The sequence below is a fragment of the Chondrus crispus genome, genomic scaffold (genome assembly GCF_000350225.1).
Source record: "Chondrus crispus Stackhouse genomic scaffold, scaffold_167, whole genome shotgun sequence".
Taxonomy (NCBI): domain Eukaryota; phylum Rhodophyta; class Florideophyceae; order Gigartinales; family Gigartinaceae; genus Chondrus; species Chondrus crispus.
The window spans coordinates 141,760-162,682 of NW_005179038.1; the positions used below are offsets into that span (position 1 = coordinate 141,760).

The 20,923-nt window shown below is 52.9% G+C and overlaps 2 protein-coding genes across 2 annotated transcripts; both read left to right on the top strand.

Moving 5' to 3' along the window:
* The first annotated feature begins 1,047 nt into the window (after positions 1-1,047).
* On the top strand, positions 1,048-1,281 carry CHC_T00002978001 (hypothetical protein). Its single transcript, XM_005714116.1, has one exon. It carries the CDS (start codon positions 1,048-1,050, stop codon positions 1,279-1,281), a length of 234 nt encoding a protein of 77 aa, XP_005714173.1.
* A 14,259-nt stretch (positions 1,282-15,540) lies between these two features.
* CHC_T00002979001 (hypothetical protein) lies at positions 15,541-15,723 on the top strand. The gene has a single exon (XM_005714117.1). The coding sequence runs from the start codon at positions 15,541-15,543 to the stop codon at positions 15,721-15,723; it is 183 nt and encodes a 60-aa protein (XP_005714174.1).
* Positions 15,724-20,923: the final 5,200 nt, after the last annotated feature.

Sequence of the window (20,923 nt, forward strand, 5' to 3'; positions counted from 1 at the left end):
GTCGAAGCGAAATAGCAAGGCGCCGCGGCGAACCTGTAATTTCGTACAGCATGAACACTGTGATGGGAGTGCCAACTAATTTACCCGGTGGGTCAGACGTTAAGAAATAATTATTACTGTCCTGAACGCTTACGAAATAATTACGCGATGTTTCCCGCATCTGCTTCACATGTTCGTCTACAAAACATGGAAGTGGTAGTAGTATTAATGAGCGAGTAGCCACGATAAGTAAAAGAGCAAGGAAGGATAGCCCCACTTTCTTCAACACACTGGAGTTAGGCTATCAACTCACTACAACTGAGAGTACCACTTCTACTGTTCATATTCCTACTTTGAGATATCACTGCCCTCTGCGTGGTGGAAAAAGCTGAACGATTTTGCTGTGTCTGTGTGTGGTGCAGGAATGATACCCTCTCTTTACTCTCTGATCCTGCTCTCACTACACTAAGTCCGGCGGTTTCATGCCGTCGTGGGTGAACCGGTGAGCGTGTGTGATGTGTGCTACGTGTGTACGTGTATGGGTATCATCACAGTCTGTAAGACTTCAGGCGACGATCATTTTGCATTAGCATCGTGCTCCTTCACAGTTGAGCGGAGGGTCTAAACTGGGGCATCAAGTCCGACTTTCCAGATTGCATCACCTCCTATTTTTCACATTGTTTTAAAGATAAAAAAAAGCTGAATAATGACTAGGATACACACCACAGAAAAGTTCGGTCCCTTTTTTTTAGGCGCCGCGGAACGGTCAGGTCCTCCACCTGTCCCCCCCCGACCCCCACGTATGCCCCATCTGTGCGCCCCACCTGTCATCACGGCAACAAGTCCACTGATGAATCAACTCTTGGATTATCGGAGCATCTGGTGCCAGTTGAGCAGACAAAAATTTGCCAGCATATTTCTGTCGACGGGGATGCGCACACGATGAGGGGCGTTAACTGTCCCCCGTGCGAAACTTTATGGGCACTCGCACGGACTGCGTTGTGCCGCGGCGAAGGCAGAACAGTTTGGGCAAAGAGACGTGATGTCAGTGAAAACTGATATATCTGTATGGGCCACAAACCGCTTCTCTTCAACTTCTTGTTGCACCTTCGTCTTCCATTGGCCATCACTGCGGCAGAGGATATTGTACCTACACAAGCATCTTTGCCCCCCGGTTTTGGAGTTGTTTTGTTTTTCTTCATGTCGGCTGGAGGGATGGCAACGAGGTCCTATTGTTGGCTGACCAGCGCGAACGGTTACATCCTCCGTTTTACTTTGCTCCCGGACTGCATGCGCCAATAAACATTACAAAATGTCCCAGACTCACCTTCTTTCCACCGATGCAGACCGACGCTCCAGTCCTTCGTGAGCAGCTGCCATCTCAAAAACTGGACGTGTAGTAGTTGATGTGTAGTCAACGAAGAGAAGAAGAAACGCAAACTCTCCGACGTCTTTATCTTCCACCCTTACTCAAGAGCATCGTCGCCTCACTGGTTGATGCACATTAACACAGTGCTGGTCGCACTTCCATGGGTAAGCTGCGCAAGCTGCTTGGACAGTGGGGTTTCCAGGTACAACACTGTGGAGATACCATTACTTTTCAAATTACAAGAAAACAATCACTTTCTTCTAAAATTGCACACTCACTCTCACGCAGTCGCGTTCCCGTCGCCCTATTGCAGAGCTAGGCTGTACATGCGCGATGGATAGATACGACATGCACATACGCAGTGTTCGTTGTCTTTTGGAAGCACTCTACAACCGTGATAGAGACACCAGTGCACAAACAGCTCACTAATAAATCTTCCTACACCAGACCTTAAACAGGCGACTTAGAGATGCAAAGTAGGATTACGGGTCGCCTTGTGCTCTCTGTCCAGAGCGTCATAAGTTTATGGAGCTGTGGACGCGGTTGTTGCGCCGTCATTTGTATACGGAGCAAGCTTTTCTCCGCGAACTTGGGCCAAAGGCGTAACCGCTGGAGATCTGCGCTGCATGTTGCTATCCAAATCAGGCCACCGCAACGAGGCTACACGCCAATGCCAGAGATCTGCGTTGCGTGCTGCTTTCCGCTTCAGGTATTCACTTGTAACTTACTGAACTCAAACCCCTTTTCTCTGGGGCTTGCAGTCAGGCAATCACTTGTCTTCACTTCTCATTCACTTGTCATCAACCTCAACGCCAAACACTTTGCGGAAGGTAGGGCTTCAGCAAAACTGCGTGTCGCCCAATCTTCTGAACAAGCTCCCTGGCCTAACCTCTCATGACTATTCGCTTCGCTGTGTCCCCCCCATCACCAACCCTCCTCCCCAGCCTACTCCGAGAAGTACATCACATACAAGCATTGCCGTTAGTGCCTGCTCCTTCCTAGAAATGGTCTTCTTGCTCTCCATATAAGACCCAAATCCGTCTTTCTCCCCTCAGGAAAGTTTCGTGAACAACCCATATCTCCACCATCCCCACTACACAATCCTGAGCACCTTAGAGATGTCGCCCCGTTCCTTCTTTCTCGTATTCTTCCTCTCCATCGCCTTGTCCTGCCCGTGCCGCCGACCCAGCCTCGCGCGAACGTACTACAATCGTAGTGTGGGCAATTTCTTCAAGGCCACCGTCTTGTTCTCCAGCCCCGGAGTCCGGGGTAGCCTGACTTACAGACTTTCCATTGCAAACGACTACAAAGGGTGTGGAGATCCCATGTTTTCTCCGTTCCTCCCAAGGCCTACGGTCTCCAGGGTGCCGCAACCCCGCAAAGATCGCGGATTGCGGGATACGGTTGAAGTTGTTTTCTGAAGTTGTAATTCCGATTCGCAAGGGGCGACTGGCCTCCAGCATAATTGGGACAGAAGTTTCTAGTTGTGACCTGAGTGACTTGTCCCATACGAGCTCTCTCCATCTCGTTCAAACCGACACTAACCTTTCTTGACGCGCGCTGAACACATCTCCATCATATGTACGCTACCATCCCTGTCTACCTCCACGGCGCAGTTCATCAAGGAGTTCTCGAAGCTTTCCAAAGAGGAGCGCTCCTTCCTTCAATCACGTCAGGTCACTTGCGGACGAAGGACTAGGTGTTCGAACTTTTAAACGGCCAGTCTCCTGCCCTGTCGAGCCTTGTCGGCGCAGTAGAAAGCCTTGCCCGGCGGCAGTTGAATGCCGCAACAACAAATGCGGCTCCTGCAAGGCCGAGTGGTTCAATCGCGCGGGCTTTCCCGCTTGCGGAAGGCTTGTCTAGTGTCTTGCAAGTATGAATTAGTTTCGGTCTTTAGAGTCGGGAGGGGCATGACTGCGAGCGAGAATGTTTTCATATTCTGTCGCATTTGCACCACCTCGTCATGACGAGTTTGAAATGAGCCTTTTGGAATGTGATATCTACTCGACATCGACAGGGATTCAGGTTGCATGCCCGCAGTAATATCTATATCTCCTGGAGCCTAACTCGTTTTTCCAAAGCAAACCGTGAATTCTTTTGAGCTTTCCATCCTTCATCCTTCATCCTTCATCCTTCATTTGAAGCGCCGCAGGGAAGCAATCCAGGTCAAGCAGATCTGTGATACGGATTTCGCTCTAAAATGACTTTAGAGCACTAACAGTGGCTCAGTTCTACCTTCTTTGTTCTACCTTCTTTGTACATATCTCCCCTCCGAGAAGACGCCGGTACACTGTTGACGTTGGTCAGCCGAGGAGGCTGGAAGGAGATAGGCCTTTGTGCCGATGACCTACTCATTGCTCGAAGAGACCGATTATCCTTAGAACTGTGCATGACGCGCCCGTGTCATGATGGAACGGAATCCCTTCAAGAAGAACGGTGTGTCACACAACGACCTGCTTCGATTATCTTCATGTTAAGGAAGTGGAGCTGTGTACTCGTTTTGGTGTTACTTGCCCTGTGTGCTTTCAGTCATCAATACAACCCTTGGATCAAGAAACTTGTAATGTACCACAGTGCGATACAGACATGAAACTCAAATTTCACTGATGGCATCCAGAGCTTGGTCGCATATTTTGTGACACAGACTAGAGACACCGCCCGTTGATATGCCAACAACTTCAAGTCCTTTGGTTACAAAGCACACAAGTACGGCTGCGGATCGTATTCTGCACACGCAACCACACAAACATAAAACAAAAAGAAACCTTCCACCCTCAATATTGTAGACGGGTAGCTATTTTGTGCACATGATTCCCCAGGCCAACTTTAATTTGAAGATGCCTCCCTATTTTGCTCTTTAGTGTTCACCGCAGCAGGAGTATGCCGTGATTATTCTACCTTTTTCGCCCACAATCAATCGTCGTTCGACGAACCTGCTACAATTCCAAAATTTCAAGCAAGTCACTTGCTTCGGGATGATTCACTCTCGGAACGCGTGGGCTACTTGTCTTACATGATAGCCCGTTCGTGTTTCGCTGACAAGCGGAAGTAAAAAAGCTGGAGGGATGGATAATTTGCAATGTGAAGGATTGAAACTTTACTGGCAGCGACTTCAAAATGGTTATCTACTTAACAAGAATGCTCATTTGACAGAGTCATAACCTCTCAACTTGCGTGAGAGCTTATGTAGCGATTCGCCTCTCCACCCCGAGAAAGACGCAGGGTTCCGCTGCGGTGAACTGCCTCCCGACGAGAACATTTCGGTTCTCGCTACTGTGCAAATGTACTTCTTCCCGACAAACAGAGACGTCGATGCCGATACAGGTCGAGAAGGTGATGAACACAGGGAGAAGGAGGTCTGGCTTAAACCATCGGTGCGTCCGTCGGAACGATGATATCACAGCACGTCCAGCCCCTGCGACCGTTCCTTCTCTCACATCGAGACATTTCGCATCTACCGAGAAGACGCTTGCGGGTGCACTGGATTCTGGCGCGACGGAAGCTCCTTCGACCAACAAGGCAGGAGCAAGGACAGTCCGGGAGTCCAGACTCTTGCCCCAATGCGGATGAAACGAACACAAGGCAGAGGACGAGAACGAAGATGATGGGAGACTTCATTGTTTGAAATTGCACAGGTTGTTGGCGGATTGAGTTGGTGGTAGTGGTAGCGGTGGGTGAGGAGGGGGCAGGAGTGAAGTGGGCAGGAATTCTGTGTGAGCTTTAATAGAATCGGCAGAGTAGAGCAACGATCATCGGAAAAGGGTAGGTGGTAGGTGGATGACAGTAGAATCAGGGTGAGGCGGAGTTTACGGGAATTGAAGTCTCTGTAGATGTCATAGGTGTCTGGTAGTGATTGCAACTCTTTTGGCGCCAATGGTTTCTCAGGCGCAGAACGTAGTGGCCTTCGTATGTAGTGGTTGGTGGGTCACGATGGCAGCACAAGGCTCAGAATTTGGACGAAAAGTGACACGTCCGGACGGAGAGCGGAGAGTGCAGTCACATCGTGGGTGTTTTTCTACAGAGCGAATAAGTTACATGTCGACATGACAGTCCTGTGGGTTTCAAATTTTGGTTGACAGTCGACAGCTCGTGCTTGAAGTGTCGAAACTAGACCTGAGGTCCTTGATTTATTTCAGCGGTGCCGCATGCGAGAAAGTGCGGCTGCGCAAGGCGGCGTTCGCTTCAGGGCGTCGGTGCGCGAAACACGGAGCCCCAAAAGGGGTTGCCGATTCCGGATCGCAAACTGCTGTGATACAGACAGCAAGCGGAGTGGCTCTACAGTCGAGCACTAGCTGTTGTTGTTGAGGCTCTCTTGAGTAAAGTTAGTATGTCCGAGGTAAAACGCTTGTGTCTTTTCTCCTTCGTCGTGTGCCATCGCTGTCTGGAAATATACCGAACGGCAAATTGCTGATAGCAAATCGTCTACTCTAAGCGAATCTGACTATCCCAATGGACGGAATCACGTAATCATAAACAAATGCAGCGATCCTGTTGGCACTACTGTACAAGAAAGTCTCGGTGTTGTTCTTAGTGCCAGACCGATCGTTCTCACGACCCGTTCTCATTTTTCTTGATAGGCTTTTTGCCCTAAACTATATTGTCCGCCGTCAGTGGCTACTGCCAATCAACGACGGTGAATGAATAGCCCAGCCCCTGAGGACAGTCCGCGCTGCACCGGGTGCTGGGTTTACTTTAATACGGTCCCACATACTGTACAGTCGTTGGACCTCCACTAGCGCCTATTTGGGGCCTCCACGATGCCACGATGTTGCACGCAAGAGGGCTCCAACAGGCACACATGTAAGAGCGCCAGGTAAGATTCTTCGAGGGATCAAATTGACATGATGCTCGGCAGAAAATCGAGGTTCCTTACGTAAAGTTATAGGTGGCAAAGTGACGAGAGCGACTACGTGGCGGAACCGACTGTGTAAGTCACACGTCATGCTTTTCTCTGAGGATTTGCTCACCCGACCAAGGCTTCGGCAAGAGCCAAGCCAATTCTTCTGTGCAGGGTACCTAAGAGCATCTTACAGAATATTGGGGCAGCGCTAGCGGCCGAGGCACAAAAGCATAATTTAGTTGTTAGGATTTCCGCAGCCTGGACGGCATTCATTCTTAAAAAGGCGAAGGATTTGGAGGTCGCTTGGAACGTCTTGACCGAGATAGTGAGCAGAGTTCGACTCAAGAGAAAACTCTGGGTCCAACTGCCGAGAGCTAGCCTCTCTTCCCCCAGCTCATGGCTACTGCCGTTGTGTAAAGACACCGAAACCCTTGGCACCCGTCAATGTACTCACTGTGGTGCAAGGAACGATGACCGAGTTTACTGAGGGAGACGGACCGTGTGCGACTAATAAGGGGAGCGGCGCCGGCGCTGCCTGGGGCGCTACATCTGTGCTACGTGTGTGCGTGGTACAGGTGTGTGGGCTGTACATGGGAATCATGACACTCACACCGAAACCCTTGGCACCCGTCAATGTACTCACCAGGTGGGCGCCGCCCTCTCGCATTGTGGTGCCTGCACAGATCGCACACGTGGACACAGACCCTGCCCGAATGTCAACATGCAATTACACTGTGCTTCTCTGAGGGACGCTAGAAGACAGGGGTCATGCGCCCAGGGCAGATTTTGTATGTATAGCACTCCGTGGTTTGCAGAGCGAATAAAATTACAAGGAAATTGGATTTTCGTGGCAGAGCAGCACGGATCGGTACCGAGAAGGATCGGTAGCATCTACGCATCTCGAGAACATTATTCCTTTTTGCAGTAATAGATTGCGTGCGATCGTGCGCCAGGCGTGTGTGTGTGTGTGTGTGTGTCACCACGGCGTCGTCGAGGTCTCGAATGCCAGCGCTCCTGGTGGGACTGTACAGTACAATATATCGCACGTACTGTAGCGGAAGAGCTTTCTTGCGGACTTGCTTACGCCTCTGCTGGTGTGGAATGGGGGTTTCACACTCGTTTAACAGGAAAGACAAGTCGGCTGAGATTCATGTCACCCTGAGACTCATGCCACCTCTGGCCATGTTCGTCGCCTGTGAACCACTACCGAAAATGTGTAATTTACAAGTTTTGAAGCTACCTGCGTGCAAATGAAGAATGCATTCGGAACGAAACACGGCATACAACATGGGTAAAGTCTATCCTCTGTTCTGCTGATTGCCTTTCTTGTCACCATCGTCCTCGCCGTGGCGAGCAGTGTGTTATGCGCATCAGTTATGTTCTCACATGACCATGGACGCGTGCAAGTATTAGAGCGCCGTGCCTTCGGACCACACACTGTAATCGTAAGCCTGACCGTCAAGCGGCCTTGTTTGGTTTGCTGTCTAGGTCAGTCATGCAACTCTTCGTGATGGCGCTCTGCGGCAAAAGAAGACAGGCGCAGGGAGGGTACAACGGACATGGTGTGCCTCTTGGGGTTTGGTTTTAACACTGTGATGCCATTAACACCGATGCCCTTTTCTCCCCTGGCGGAGAGCGGCCGGCGGTGACTTCATGTGCCGATTTGTCGTGCCTTACCTACTGTGTTGTCCTTTCTGGATGGAACCACCGACAAAATATTGAGGGGGCCATTTCAAGTCAAAATAAGACTTTTGACACGAAACACACGTGTATTGAGTTCCTTGCTACTCACGCCACATGTTGACATGCTGATGTCAGGCTGATGTCAACATCAGCCTGGAAGCCCATTGTTCCAGTCTCTTCAGACGCAATACTGTATCCCATAGAGTACAGCAGGCGCTCTGCCACAAAGCAGCGCTTGGATGCAAATCAGTCAACACTGTTCCATTCTGTAGCATCCCGCTTGAGCGGCCACACTGCCACACTGTGGAATATATTTTCGTCTTGAACGCATATGACTCAGATGGATGCGCGACGGTGCAGAGGAGTGGCTTCATGTGGCGACGCGGCTGACGAGCGACCGCACATGAGGTGAGTAATTGAAATCCTTTTTCCGATTTAACGCAGCACCATTGTGTAGAATCTCGGTAACACGTGCAAGTGCATCAACTGATTTCTACCGTGAGGCTGACCACATGCCACGGAAAACTGCCCATTCTCCGCTGGTAAATTGTTTAGAAATGTTTGGCTAGAAAGCACTTTTGAGCACGCCTCAAACCATGTTTGCATGATATCATGGAAGTCAACAAAAAAAATTAAAAAACCCATGGCGGATTTTCTAAAACCATCATGCGCTTCTTTTTTCTTTCATTATAGTTTTGAAACTGCATCCCAGTGACACGCAACACTTGTTATAGTACTTGCCAAGGGCCAATGCGTTGTAGAAATTGTATCCCAATTGGTCGTATGAAATATCAGTGCATGGAAATTTGCTAAAAACCTGCTACAGTATGCAAAAGGAAGATCCTCCTGTGGACCGTGGGGCAGACTCAGTTCCTATTGGCACGTCCGCCATGGATGTCGCCCTTACAATGGCACAGTGGCACAATTAGGTTGGCCGGAAACTCCATGCAACGGTGTTGTTGAGCCTTGTCTCCACAGCAGCACGGCATACAAATCGAATCCATTTAAATTACTAGGAAACTAGATTTGTTCCCCCGAAAAACATGACATGGGAAAAGAAGCGAGTCCTTTAAGCTGTGCACATTTGCCCCACATTGAGGCGCCTGGATGTGGGTCGTATGCCGCAGAGACAGCACTTACTGTACTCTCTACCTTCTTTACCTCTCTCACCGTCTCGCTCTGGCCCACATCAATCGTGGAACAGGGAGCGGGGCGGAGAAATATCTTTCGTGACCCTGGCGAAGGACATCACTTTGGGGATTCAGAGTTTCTGTCATTCGCGCCGGGCAGGGGTGTTGCACGAGGGGGACTGAGAACGATCTTTGGCGCTTCGTCGGGGGGGTAGAGTGGGGCGGTTGGCGGCGGAGGTAGAGAAGACTACGACAGTCCAGAACTGTCACTGTATGAGGCGCTGTTTGGTTAAGACCTAGGTCGTATCGAGAGAGAGTTACTTTGTAACAGGCCCTTGTGTACCGTACTGCGGTGTCATGCATTTCGTTTCGTCGCTTGTGGCATGCAATCGCTCCCAGAAAAGAGTGTACAGTATTTGTTAAGGTGGGGGACAAACAAAGATTTGAACGACTTGGTACAGTACTCTTGGAGATGAACGTCCGAGTCGATTTGCGAGGGAGGAAGCGGCGGAGATCAAGTGGCTACCAGCACTGGGGTGTGCTCAATCCAGAAACTTCCAAATGGGAGGGAGACAGACGGGGACAGGTACCAAGGGTACTGCATATCATGGCTCCACCCCTGGGGCCCTCATTCTCCGGTCTCATCATTCTGTTGCGGTAAGGAATGATGAAAAAGAATTTGTGAGCAACCCCTGGGTAATGTAGCACCGTACGAACTGTGCAGTAAAGGTGGGAAAAGCGAGGGACTCACCGGTGGGTCACCTGGGACCGGAACTCTGGGCTCTCAGGCGCACTCCGAGACTCTCTCGACACATTGAGCATGGAGCAGAGCTGAACAGCCTGCAAGGCTGTACTTGTACAGTAGTGCGAGAAAACGTGGACAACAAGCACACGCTTTGCGGTACCCAACGGTACTGTACTCCAGGGTCTTGTAATAGCACCGTGCGCTGTCTAGGTCATGTGAAAGCGCTTGATGACGTGAAAAGACCTTCCTTTTACAGCACTCCCCGTGTTTTGCGACGTCTTTAATTACAATAAAACATGTTTTATCACACACCAATATCATATTCTATTTCGTGATGGACATTCACGACTAGCTCTCAGATAATGCAGCAACCATTACAGTCACACACGTCAGAAGTGATTCAAAGTCTGGGCGGGCGACTATGACTCGTTGAAAAACATCTTCAAGAGAAGAATATTGGGAATCAAAGCAAATGCATTTCAAAGAAAGATCATCTTCCAGAGAAGAATCATAGGAATCAAAGCCAAATTTCCTCCGTGCGTGGCACCAACACTCCTTTTTCACATTCCCACTTCAGGGAAGCGGAAAAGAGCAAAACGCTGCCTCTCTCCGCGCTCCATTCCGACTTTGACTCGGAAAAAATCTGACGAGACAAGGATTCGAATAGTCGTTTGACAGACTCCAATGCCGGATTGCTCTCTTATCGCGCCAGTATATGTGCACTTTTTTTTTATGAAGTTAACAGTTGTCGCAGACCCATCTAATGTAGGCACGGCCGCCGTATGTCGTTTTTCCGAACGCTATACGCGGTTGGCAGCAACGTGTGATGGGAACTAGCTCTTGCGCAGTAGTTACCCCAATCACGCGTTTATGGGCTGAAGCACTAAATCAAGACCTAAGTGACTTTTGCGCACACCTTCTATAGTAACTATAGAGGGCCTATCCGATACTCTCTTTTTGAACGAAAAAAGTAGGCTACTTTCTGAACAATTGACGCGTCCGACACGAAGCATCGCAAACTCTGTTCTCCTCACTTATGGAAGACGGGCCAAGTTAACGGATACTATACGAATGTCCCCAAAGACATGCATATCGGCGGACGAGAGCACTGTGAAGCCAAGCAGTAACCCAGCGTTCAGAGAGCATTTTGATCCAAAGCTTCAGAGGAAAACTCACAGGAGTCTTTTTTCGTGGCAGTGATTCCCGCCAATGTCGCCTACTACGTCGTCGTGCTTTCCACAGCCTCCCACATGACTAGCGCTTATTCAGGTGACGCAAGAATATGGTGGATGGCCACAGGCGTAGTCATGACGTACAAACTCATGGCCCCTTCATGCCTACGTGACTCCCTCCGTCCGATTCCGGGCTGCTGCCCTCTTCGTCCGTACGAACGAACCCTGTTAGCAAGGAAGATCGATAGCAAGATGAGCAGCATTCGGGCAATTTATACGTGGAGCTCTGATGTCTCCACGATTCATTGTTTGGGAAGCAGAATGGTCGTCCGAGACTGATCCTTGCAAGTTGAGTCAGATACCAATTCGAAAAAGTGTTGAATGGTTCTTCTTTCAACTTCCTTTGAAGAGAGCAGCACTAGTATCGTTTCCCGTTGCCGCGCTGAGCGAAAAGCCATGGCATACGGGTTGCTTGCTTCAAACGTGCTTCGTCTGGGACAGTACCGCGGACACAAATATTATGGAAATATGGAGTTGGAAGGCGCTGTAGGCGGGGATGGCGGTGCGATGAGTGGTCGAGAGAGTGATTTCAAAGGTGTAGGGGAGACAAACGACGCTGTTGAGGCGTCGAGTATATCCCCTTGAGGATTCTGGTGGTACCACACGAAGGGTAGTGTACCAGATCACATAATCGTTTGCCCTCTTTCATTTTGACGTAGCGAAGATCTTCACATGTGTGGGCAGTAGGGTCGCGTATGTGTTGAGCCATTGCAAGAGCCGCTGAGCCAACGACTCCTGAGCCAACGACTCGCAAATATTTTCCAGGTCATGTGGGCACAGAAGGCGGTGCTGCAGCAGGGATGCGCATGCTGCATCATCGACTAGTTTACTGTAATTTATGCAGAGGCGAAGCTGTCCTGACTCAGGACAGCTTCGACTCCTGAGGTGTCCGGACACCTCGGGACAGCTTAGGACTCCTGAGGTGTCCTGAGAATGTTGGGCAGGGTGGGATACTGTACAGAAGTCAGACGTGGACACCGGTGAGTGGAGGCTTGCGCACAGTAGCACTGTGCTACTCACAGGACGTGAAGCAGGGGATACGGGTGCTTGGGGATCGGTTTTTCCGTTAGTAGCACCGCCAGTAAAATGCAGCCTTGAAATTATAATACAATTCGATATTCGTTGCAAAACACCACCACATGTTGCGGGATGAGAGCGAAGAAAGAGTTTGCCTGCCCGTATGATTCCGTGAACACCGATGGCCCTCACTCCCTCGGGGAGAGGGAGGCCGGCGTTGGCATTATTCTGTTCTGTGTGGTGTGCCTCAAGGGCTGTGTGCTTTATCTACTGCTAGTGTATCATCTGGATGGAAGCACAGCCCGCCCCACTTTCTCCACTTCACTTATTCCAGCATTCCGCCATCTGCACTATTATTGCATCGCTACGTGTCCTGTGTTGTAATGCCTCATGCAGCACTGTACTAATGAGCCCTATTCGTCATCCGTGAAACTGCAATGTCACTACAGTACATTGTGTGTATCCCATGACCCCAATGACCACACGGCCAGATAGGGGACGAGCTCGGCCATCGCGGCCTTCGGCAACGTCTTTCGGGCTTCACCATCGCTCTGTGCTTCTGTCCAGCCCTTAAACACGCCCTTGTGCTCCCCTTTTCATGTCTTTTTGGGCAGATTGTGCGCTATGAGACTGTACATTGCCTCACAACGCCGCAAGAGAGGTACGACCTGCCTACTGATTTGAGACCCGCCCCGTGCTTGACTGATGGTCGGCTTGCCGTTACCAGGTAGAGATACGACCGCTCCTTTTTCTTGTTCTTGCTAAAACATCAAAATACAGCCACTCATGAAATGTCCATCAACGGTATCAAGCATAAACGGAAAGACGTAGCGTTATGCGGGTGTGTCCGGAGGCCTATACGGTCTACATCGTCGGGAAAGTAGGCCATGCTCCTAAAGCTTCACAGTTGCTATGTCTCTTTCCCTCTTTCTAGCAACCGTCTTTTTATGGCTCTTTCCTTCTAACGGCCGCAGTCATTATCTTGCTCCCGAAAGGCGTCTCCGACCCCGCCTTCACGATGTCTATATAAAGCAGTACTGATGTCTTCTTTCCTTCTTGCCATTCGTCTTACCATCTCCTCTCCCACACACACACACACACACACACACACACACACACACACACACATCCAAAGCTTCTTACATCTACGCATAAAATGAGTCGCCACCACGGCTATAAGCTATCCAACTCAGCGTCCGGAAACGGAACCCGATCAAGATACGCCGGAACGACCGGGGGCACGCTTCCCAGGCCGCCGGACACAGTAATCATGGAGAGGCCCCATGCTTCTCGACGTTCCAGACCGACTGACGGTAGGGGCTCCAAGAACGGAAAAATGGCCAGGTCGAAGTCCTACACCTCCAGGCACGCTGGAAGGCCTGGGGGCACGGGACCCATGCCGTCCAGGGAACCCGTGCCATCCGGACGCATGGTCAGGTCACGATCCCACAACGCCTCCAAGTCCGATAGAAAGCCGAGAGGCATGGGCTCTGCCCTGCCCGACAGGAAGAGCGGATCAAGGTCGCAGCGCCCACGGGGCGCGGGTTCTAGCGGGGCTCGATCGCGCTCGAAGGGCGCGGGAAGGAGGGCTTCCGGAACTTTGGGAGGCACGCTCCCGAGGCCCCCGGACACTTTGATGAATTCGGATGAAAGGCGATTGGCGACGCGAATGGAAGCGATGAGCGACAGGGATAATACTCCTCCCAGGCAGAGGCGCCGCCGAAAGAGCGACTCTCGCCCGCGTCAGCGCGCAAGGAAGGCAAACCCGGACGCCCCCTTTGGTGAAAAGATTCTCATCGGGCTTTCCAAGTTGTTCCACGGTAGGCCGAAGCCAAAAGAGTGAAGAGCTACGGCACAGATAGAATATTTAAGTAAACACGGGTCCCTTATACCTTAAACTCTTTGTCATTCTCTTACATTCCCTGAAATGGAGAGCGGTGACCACATCGTAGACGCGTAGGCTCCGTCGCGTCACCTGCGAAGGTGCCAATTGTGTAAGAGCATTATGCTGCATTCAGTGAGGCAGAGGCTTGCGATACGAAGGAGGCGGAGGGGGGCTTCCCGGTTGCAGCAACATGCATAGGCAAATTGAGCCAATAATAATATTACAACTAAACCAGGGCAGGATTTTTAGCTAACACCAACTTCACGAAGACGCCGAGTCTACCCTATCCTCGACCCCACTTGCAAACAATTACGCACCTCTCGACCCCGTATATATAGTTGTCGGAACCCGGCCTGCCATCGGTGTACAAGGGGTTGCAGGTGAGTGGTGAGGCGCTACTCTACGAACACGGTGAATGAGCACAAATGCTCCGGGGACTCAGTCAACCCGTTGTTGCTGTTCTCTCTTTGTTCTCTGAGGCTGTCGATAGACTGCTTGCTTTCTATCGTCTACTCCACAGTGCTACCGTATGTATTTCTACCTGGGTTGCTAGCCGCCCCTCTGATGCTCGCTCCAGCTGTCATGGTCGTTGCTAACACGTGCTTGCACTAGTGTCTATCGGACCATTGTCCTCATGTGAGGACATTTGTCCTCATATGAGGACAGTATTCGACCTATTTTATTCATGACTTCCGCTGCCCCGGCAAGAAAGAAAATAGTGCTACCGCCACCGTACTTGACTTCTGACATGGGACCAGAAAGAACTTTGTGAGAATTGCAGGTTCTCGGTGGTCGTTTTTAGATATGTCTGGAAAAGATGCTTTTTTAAAAAACCACCCTAAATCCGCATGTAAAATAACTTTGAAACCAAAAAAGCCAGTTCAGAAAGGCAACTTGGTACTCAATCTGCATTATATTCTTAAGCTTTTTGTGCATTCAAAGCTGCTAACCCGGTGTTCTGCAAGATGCTATTGCCGAAAACAAGCACGTTAAATAAATAATGATTAAGGTATCTTTTTGAATATTCAATTTAATGTATATATTTTTGCAAAAAAAGAGCCGAGGACAAAATTAATTCCAGATCCGATTTTCTTTGTCGCACTTCCAGGGACAGGGAGATGAGAGACAGAGGAGGCAGGGAAAGTTGTCCGTGGTGTCAGGGGTGTGCGGATCAGTCGTTGTGGGGAGATTGTAAGCAGAGCGCTGATCGAACTCGTCACTGACGGTGGGTGGGTGGCGCGCGTCTGGAAAGGGCATTCCGGGACGCGTAGGCGAGGGACGGCATGCGATTATTGGCAATCGCGACGTGGCGCGAGAGCTGCTCCGGGTGGGGAGCATGACGGCGTTGCCGTGCGTATCGCCACCGAGTAAAGAGGCGGCCTGCATGGATCGCATCAACCCCCTGAAGCCTCTCGGCCGCCGGCCAAGAAGACGGCGCGCGGATGTGCAGCTGCCCGGCGGGGGTGCGCGATCAAAACGCGCGGGCGGCCACCTGTTGCGCGCCGGCGGAGAGGCACGAAGGAGGAGGGGCACGAAGGAGGAGGGGCACGAAGGAGGAGGGGCACGAAGGAGGAAGGGAACGGCAGGGGAACAATTCTCTATGTCTGTGCGTTGTGAATGAGAAGATGAAAGCTCAAATTTATGGTAAAATTGGTAAAACATGGAAATTTATAGTCACATTGAAATATATGGTAAAATTGAAATATATGGTAGAATTGAGGAAAAAAGTTGGCCTCGTTTGCCACTTTTCGTCTCACACGTGTGGACCTGTGCACATGGGAACCTGTGCACGTGTAACCATCGCCTCTTAACAGTGTTAAGTGTTTTTTGTTTAGGGGGGTGATCAGGTGCATTTTGGTGGCGACAGACGGGTGAAATTGACTTTTCTGTTGTGAACAGGGTCCGAATCATGAATTGTTGTTGCAAAAGCGGGGCGAAAGGAGGAAAAACAGCAGCATGATGGACCCGAAAAGCGAGATGTCACCTTCGGATCTCTCTTGTCGCCCGTCCAAAACAACAAAGTCTAAGCGTGTCGCCGGTATAGTAGTGTAAAATGACCAGTAACCGAGGATTTTAGGGGATCTCAAGCACGACATTTCCAGAACGAAGGATATTGTGGGGATATCTCAAGCATGTTTCCATAATCTTTTCAAAATGCGCGTACTCCCTCAAACTATGGCCCAGGCAATTCGACACCTAGCCACTGTGGAAGAGGGATTAACATCTCTTTTTGACGCCGTCTACCAGGGGCCAGAAGACCCCTTCCGTTTCGGACACCACTGCCGGGCTACCGGCTGGTGGGGGAAACCGCGTACAAGTACTGTACGACGCGTTACTCCCGCGATTACAAACCTGGATGGAGGAATTCCTCGCTGAGGAATTACCCCAGGTCGTCCAGGTTTGTCTCGACCGAACGGTACTCGGGCTGGTGGCGGAGCAAGCGGACGCCACGCTCCGCGCCCTGCTGGACGAGAAGATCGCCCCCCTCGTACGCGACGAGGTGGTGGCCGCGCTCTCCGCGGAGGAGGACGAATCTCCCACCGCAATGGCTCTAAAGGGAGCTATTAGCTCCGCCGTGGCCATTCGTCTGGCCACGACATTTACAACCGAAACGGGAGGCGCGGCACCGCCGCCGGCGCCGCGCCATGAAACCGTTCCGGGCTCAAGCAATTATATCGCTGATCCGATCGGCGCCGTACCCCGGATTGATAGGATGGACCCTCACCCGGAGGGTAGAGCCATCTATCTCCCAACCGTTCACGGTGCTACAGGGAGGACTACAGAAAATGTCCTCCCCATACTCGCCGGTACAGGTGACCCCCGCGGGACAGAAAACCGCGTGGGGCTCCCCGAGACAGAAAATCGGGACCCGTACCGGTTGAGCACAAGACGTGCACCCGGCACGCGCAGAACCGAAGCGGAATACACCCAGTATTCCGACGCAGAAGACTCCCGTCACAGGACGGATGAAAACCGCGAAGAACGCCGCTGGCGACACCGCGATAACCGCGAGGCACGCCACGGGCGATACCGCGATGCCGGAGGGGGAGGATACCCCTCCGATGACGACCAATCCGGTTCGGAAGGTTCGCGCAGGCGGGGCCACAGGGCACGCCGCGATAGAAGCCGAGACCGTCACCGGCAAGAACCGTCCGACTCGGAAGACTACAGTACCGAGTCGGGTGAGGAGCGTCGTCGCTCAAGCAGACACCGCCGGGCTGTGCCAAGGGGCGACGAGCGACGGCCTACGGTAATCAGGCCGCTCAATGACCTGTTTACCAAGGCCGTCAACTACAAGACCTACCGCCTGGAACGTCGTAGCTCGCGCTACGACTCTACAGTAGCGCGGCACATTAACCGTTACCGGAAGAAACTGGACGTGCAGATGAGGTCCCACACGTTCAGTGGTCAAGACCCGATTGCGGTATTGAGATTCCTCGCACGCCTCAAGATGGCGTGCGACCACAACGGGATCACCGAGGGAGCCGCCGTGTGGTGCTTCCAGTTCTACCTCACCGGTCAGGCTCACGCCCTACTCCAGTCCCGTCTCAATGGAAACACCATGGCGGTTGACGTGGAGCGGCGCGAACTGCTCAGGACGTACCCGCAGGTTGTCAACTTTTTGTTGCGTACCTATGCGACCGATGAGGTAATTTCCGAAGCGGTTGGTGACGTGACCTCCTTCCGTCAAAGTTCGAACATGACGGAGGAGGTCTACAGTAACCACCTCTGGGACAAGGCCCTCCGATGCGGTACGGTATTCTCCGACCGGCGGTTGAAGTCCCTATTCGTCGAGGGGTTACTTCCCGCCACGTGCGCGCAGGTCCGCAACTACCTTGCTACGCACCCGGATGTGGATTACCAATCCGTGGCTCGATACGCGCAAGCGATCGGGGAAACCAATCGAGCTTCCCGCCGGCAGGGGATGTCAGCCATGGCATCCCGGGAGCCGTCCGGAGCGGCCAGAAGATTCGAACGTACCGCCAGGACACGGCCCGTGCTGTCGGTTGAGTCGGCATCCGACATTCCGACAGCTCGAGGATCCGTGGCAGAAGAAATCTTGGCCGTGACGGACCACACCGCGACGCCGAGCCCGTTAAGCTCGCCGCCGACGAGTTATTACCCGTCGCCGGCAGCCTCGGCATCAGGCGCCGCGGGTCCGCCCGCCAACCCGGGCGATGTGCGCGCAGGACCGTACGGGAGGCAGGGGCAGAACCCACGGGTTCGGTTCTCCAGTGAGGGATTCCCCGGACCGCCGCCGTGTCGGTTCTGCCTTGGCACTACGCACCGACAAGAGGAGTGTCCCGTCGTTGCCGATGCGGGCCTGCGGGCCAAGCTTCTGGAGGCACGAGAGGGCAACTACCAGAAGCTACGCATCCGGCAGGGCCTCCGTCTGGGATCCCCGTTCAACCGCCAGGGGCCGTCCGCTTGGAGAAACCAGCGTCCGACGGCCCCCGCGGGCGTGAACGTGATAGAAGAGCCGCACCACGGCCCTACTGAAGACCACGTGGTGCAAGCCGCGGAGGAAACCCGCGAAGACCTGCTGCTCTCGGGGGAAGCCGGGGAGGACGCGTAGAGGCGACGACGTCTCTCCCCGTGCCAAGCCTCAGGAGCTCAGGCACCCCCGAACTGGTTGCGCCAGTGGAAGCGCAACCGGGGAACCGAACGGAAATCCGGGCCATCTGCTTCTTCAAGAAGCAGAATTATAAGGTTTCCGCCACGGTTGGCCAAAAGCAGGCGCTGATGGTCGCCATCACGCCAGTGCTCAACTCAGGAGCCGGCCCGAACCTCATCCATTTGCGGTGTCTCGCCGAGTCATGGCGACCGTCGATAAAACCGGTTCGGAGCCCAGCGCTCATTGACGCGTCAAACCGCGCAATGAAAGCTCTAGGAGAGATCTCCTTGTTTGTCCGTATCGGTGAATTTATCGCGCGCATCCCGTTCTTGGTGGTGACGAGCCTTGCCGTGGACTGTATCCTCGGTACGACCTTTTTCGATCGCCACGTCAAGGCGATCCTCCCACCGCAACGGAAGGTCGTGTTCCACGACGCGCCACCCGTGGCGTTGGTCGGGACAACCCCCTCGACGCACGACCGCAAGATGGCCTCGAGGAGTGCGGTGCGACACCTACCGCCGTCGGAAAAACCCGGGCGGAAGCAGGCGGCATTCCCGACCACGACACCGTCACGGAAAATCCGCCTCGTCAAAGGGGTGACAATCCCCCCGATGACGCAGGCCCTCGTGAGGGCCGCCACGCCGGTAGGGGGTCTATGCTTTTTGCAGAACTCCCCAAAAACCGCGCACAAGAACCTGACACTCATGGCCCAGGGGGTCATGGACGTGGTCCCCGAAAAACCGTTCTCGGTAATGCTCAGCAACTTCGGGCACCGCCCGGTGCACATTCCGAAGCATACCGTGATCGGCCTGGCCCTACCGTCGCCCACTCACATCCTGACCCTTGGCGAGTCGGCCGCGGAAGCGGCCGAAGCTAAGGAAGGGGGAGGGATATTTAATTCCAAAGTCTCAACCGCAGGGAATGGCGCGGGAGAATCCATCCACAACCGCACGGACAAGGACGTGGCTGAACAAGCCACGCTGCCAAGGGCGCCCCTCGGGGCGGACGGACCGGATAAATCCGAAGACACCGCCGCCCTTGAGGAGGACCCCAATTCCTGGCGGGAGGACGTCCATATCGGTGCCGAGGACGAGGAAGTGCGCTCGGAGGTCCTCGAGGTACTGTCCGAATTCAAGGGGATGTGGACCGGCCGGTTGGGAAAAATCGGGGCCACGAAGCACCGGATTGAGCTCAAGCCCGGTGCTCGCCCGATTTACCAGGCGCCTTACCGCGCCGGACCAACCGCACGGGAAAAAGAGAAAACGGAGATCGACCGCATGCTCCGGGCAGGGGTAATCGAACCCGCCACGGCCGAATGGGCAAGCCCCATGGTATTCGTCCCTAAAAAGGATGGTACCATGCCGTTCTGTGTCGACTACAGAAAGCTCAACGCAGTCACCGTTCGGGATTCCTATCCGTTGCCGAGGATGGACGAGTGCATCGATTCCCTCGGCGACGCTACTGTCTTTACCACGCTGGATTGCAACAGCGGGTATTGGCAAGTAGAAATCGCCGAGGAGGACCGCGACAAGACGACGTTCGCGTCGCACTGCGGGTTGTACCGTTTCCTCCGCATGCCGTTCGGTTTGAAGAATGCCCCCGCGACATTCCAGCGGGCCGTCGACATTATACTGTCGCGGGTAAAATGGGAAACCGCACTAGTGTACCTGGATGATGTTATCATCTACTCCAAGACCGTAACGGAACACTTCGCACACGTCCGCGAGGTTCTACGCCTGCTGCGGGATGCGGGTGTGTCGCTGAAGTTGTCAAAGTGCGCTTTCTTTGACACTTCAGTCACCTACCTGGGACACGTGATTCGACCAGGTAGGCTGGAGGTCGAGCGCCGCAACGTGGTCGCCATCGAGCGCGCTCGACCACCCCAGAACCAGACGGAATTGCGGTCCTTTTTAGGGATGTGCAATGTCTACCGTCGGTTCGTGAAGGGCTTCGCAAAAATAGCCGCACCGTTAAATCGGAAGACGGGGAAAAATCAACCGTTCGAGTTCGAGGTACTCACCGATGAGGAATACGAGGCGTTCGTGGAGCTCAAGAAACGCCTCGTGTCACCACCGATTCTCGCGTTACCCTGTCACGGAAAGAAGTATACCCTGGATACGGACGCTTGCGCGTACCAAGTCGGCTGCGCCCTGCTACAGGAGCAGCCGAACGGAGACCGTCTACCGATCGGGTATTGGAGCCGCGCCCTCACGGACGCGGAGAAGAACTATACAACTACCGAGAAGGAATGCCTCGCTGTCGTCTGGAGTATACTCACGCTTCGACCATATCTGTATGGGAACACGTTCGACCTCCGTACGGATCATGAAGCCCTCCGATGGGTCCTCAACCTGGCGGATAGCTCCGGCCGGCTAGCGCGCTGGCGTCTCCGCCTAGCCGAGTACGACTACGACGTACAGTACCGGCT

Bases quoted from the DNA above. Each gene is read 5' to 3' on its own strand.
- CHC_T00002978001 (XM_005714116.1), top strand. From the start codon at position 1,048: ATGGGCCACAAACCGCTTCTCTTCAACTTCTTGTTGCACCTTCGTCTT.
- CHC_T00002979001 (XM_005714117.1), top strand. From the start codon at position 15,541: ATGGAAATTTATAGTCACATTGAAATATATGGTAAAATTGAAATATAT.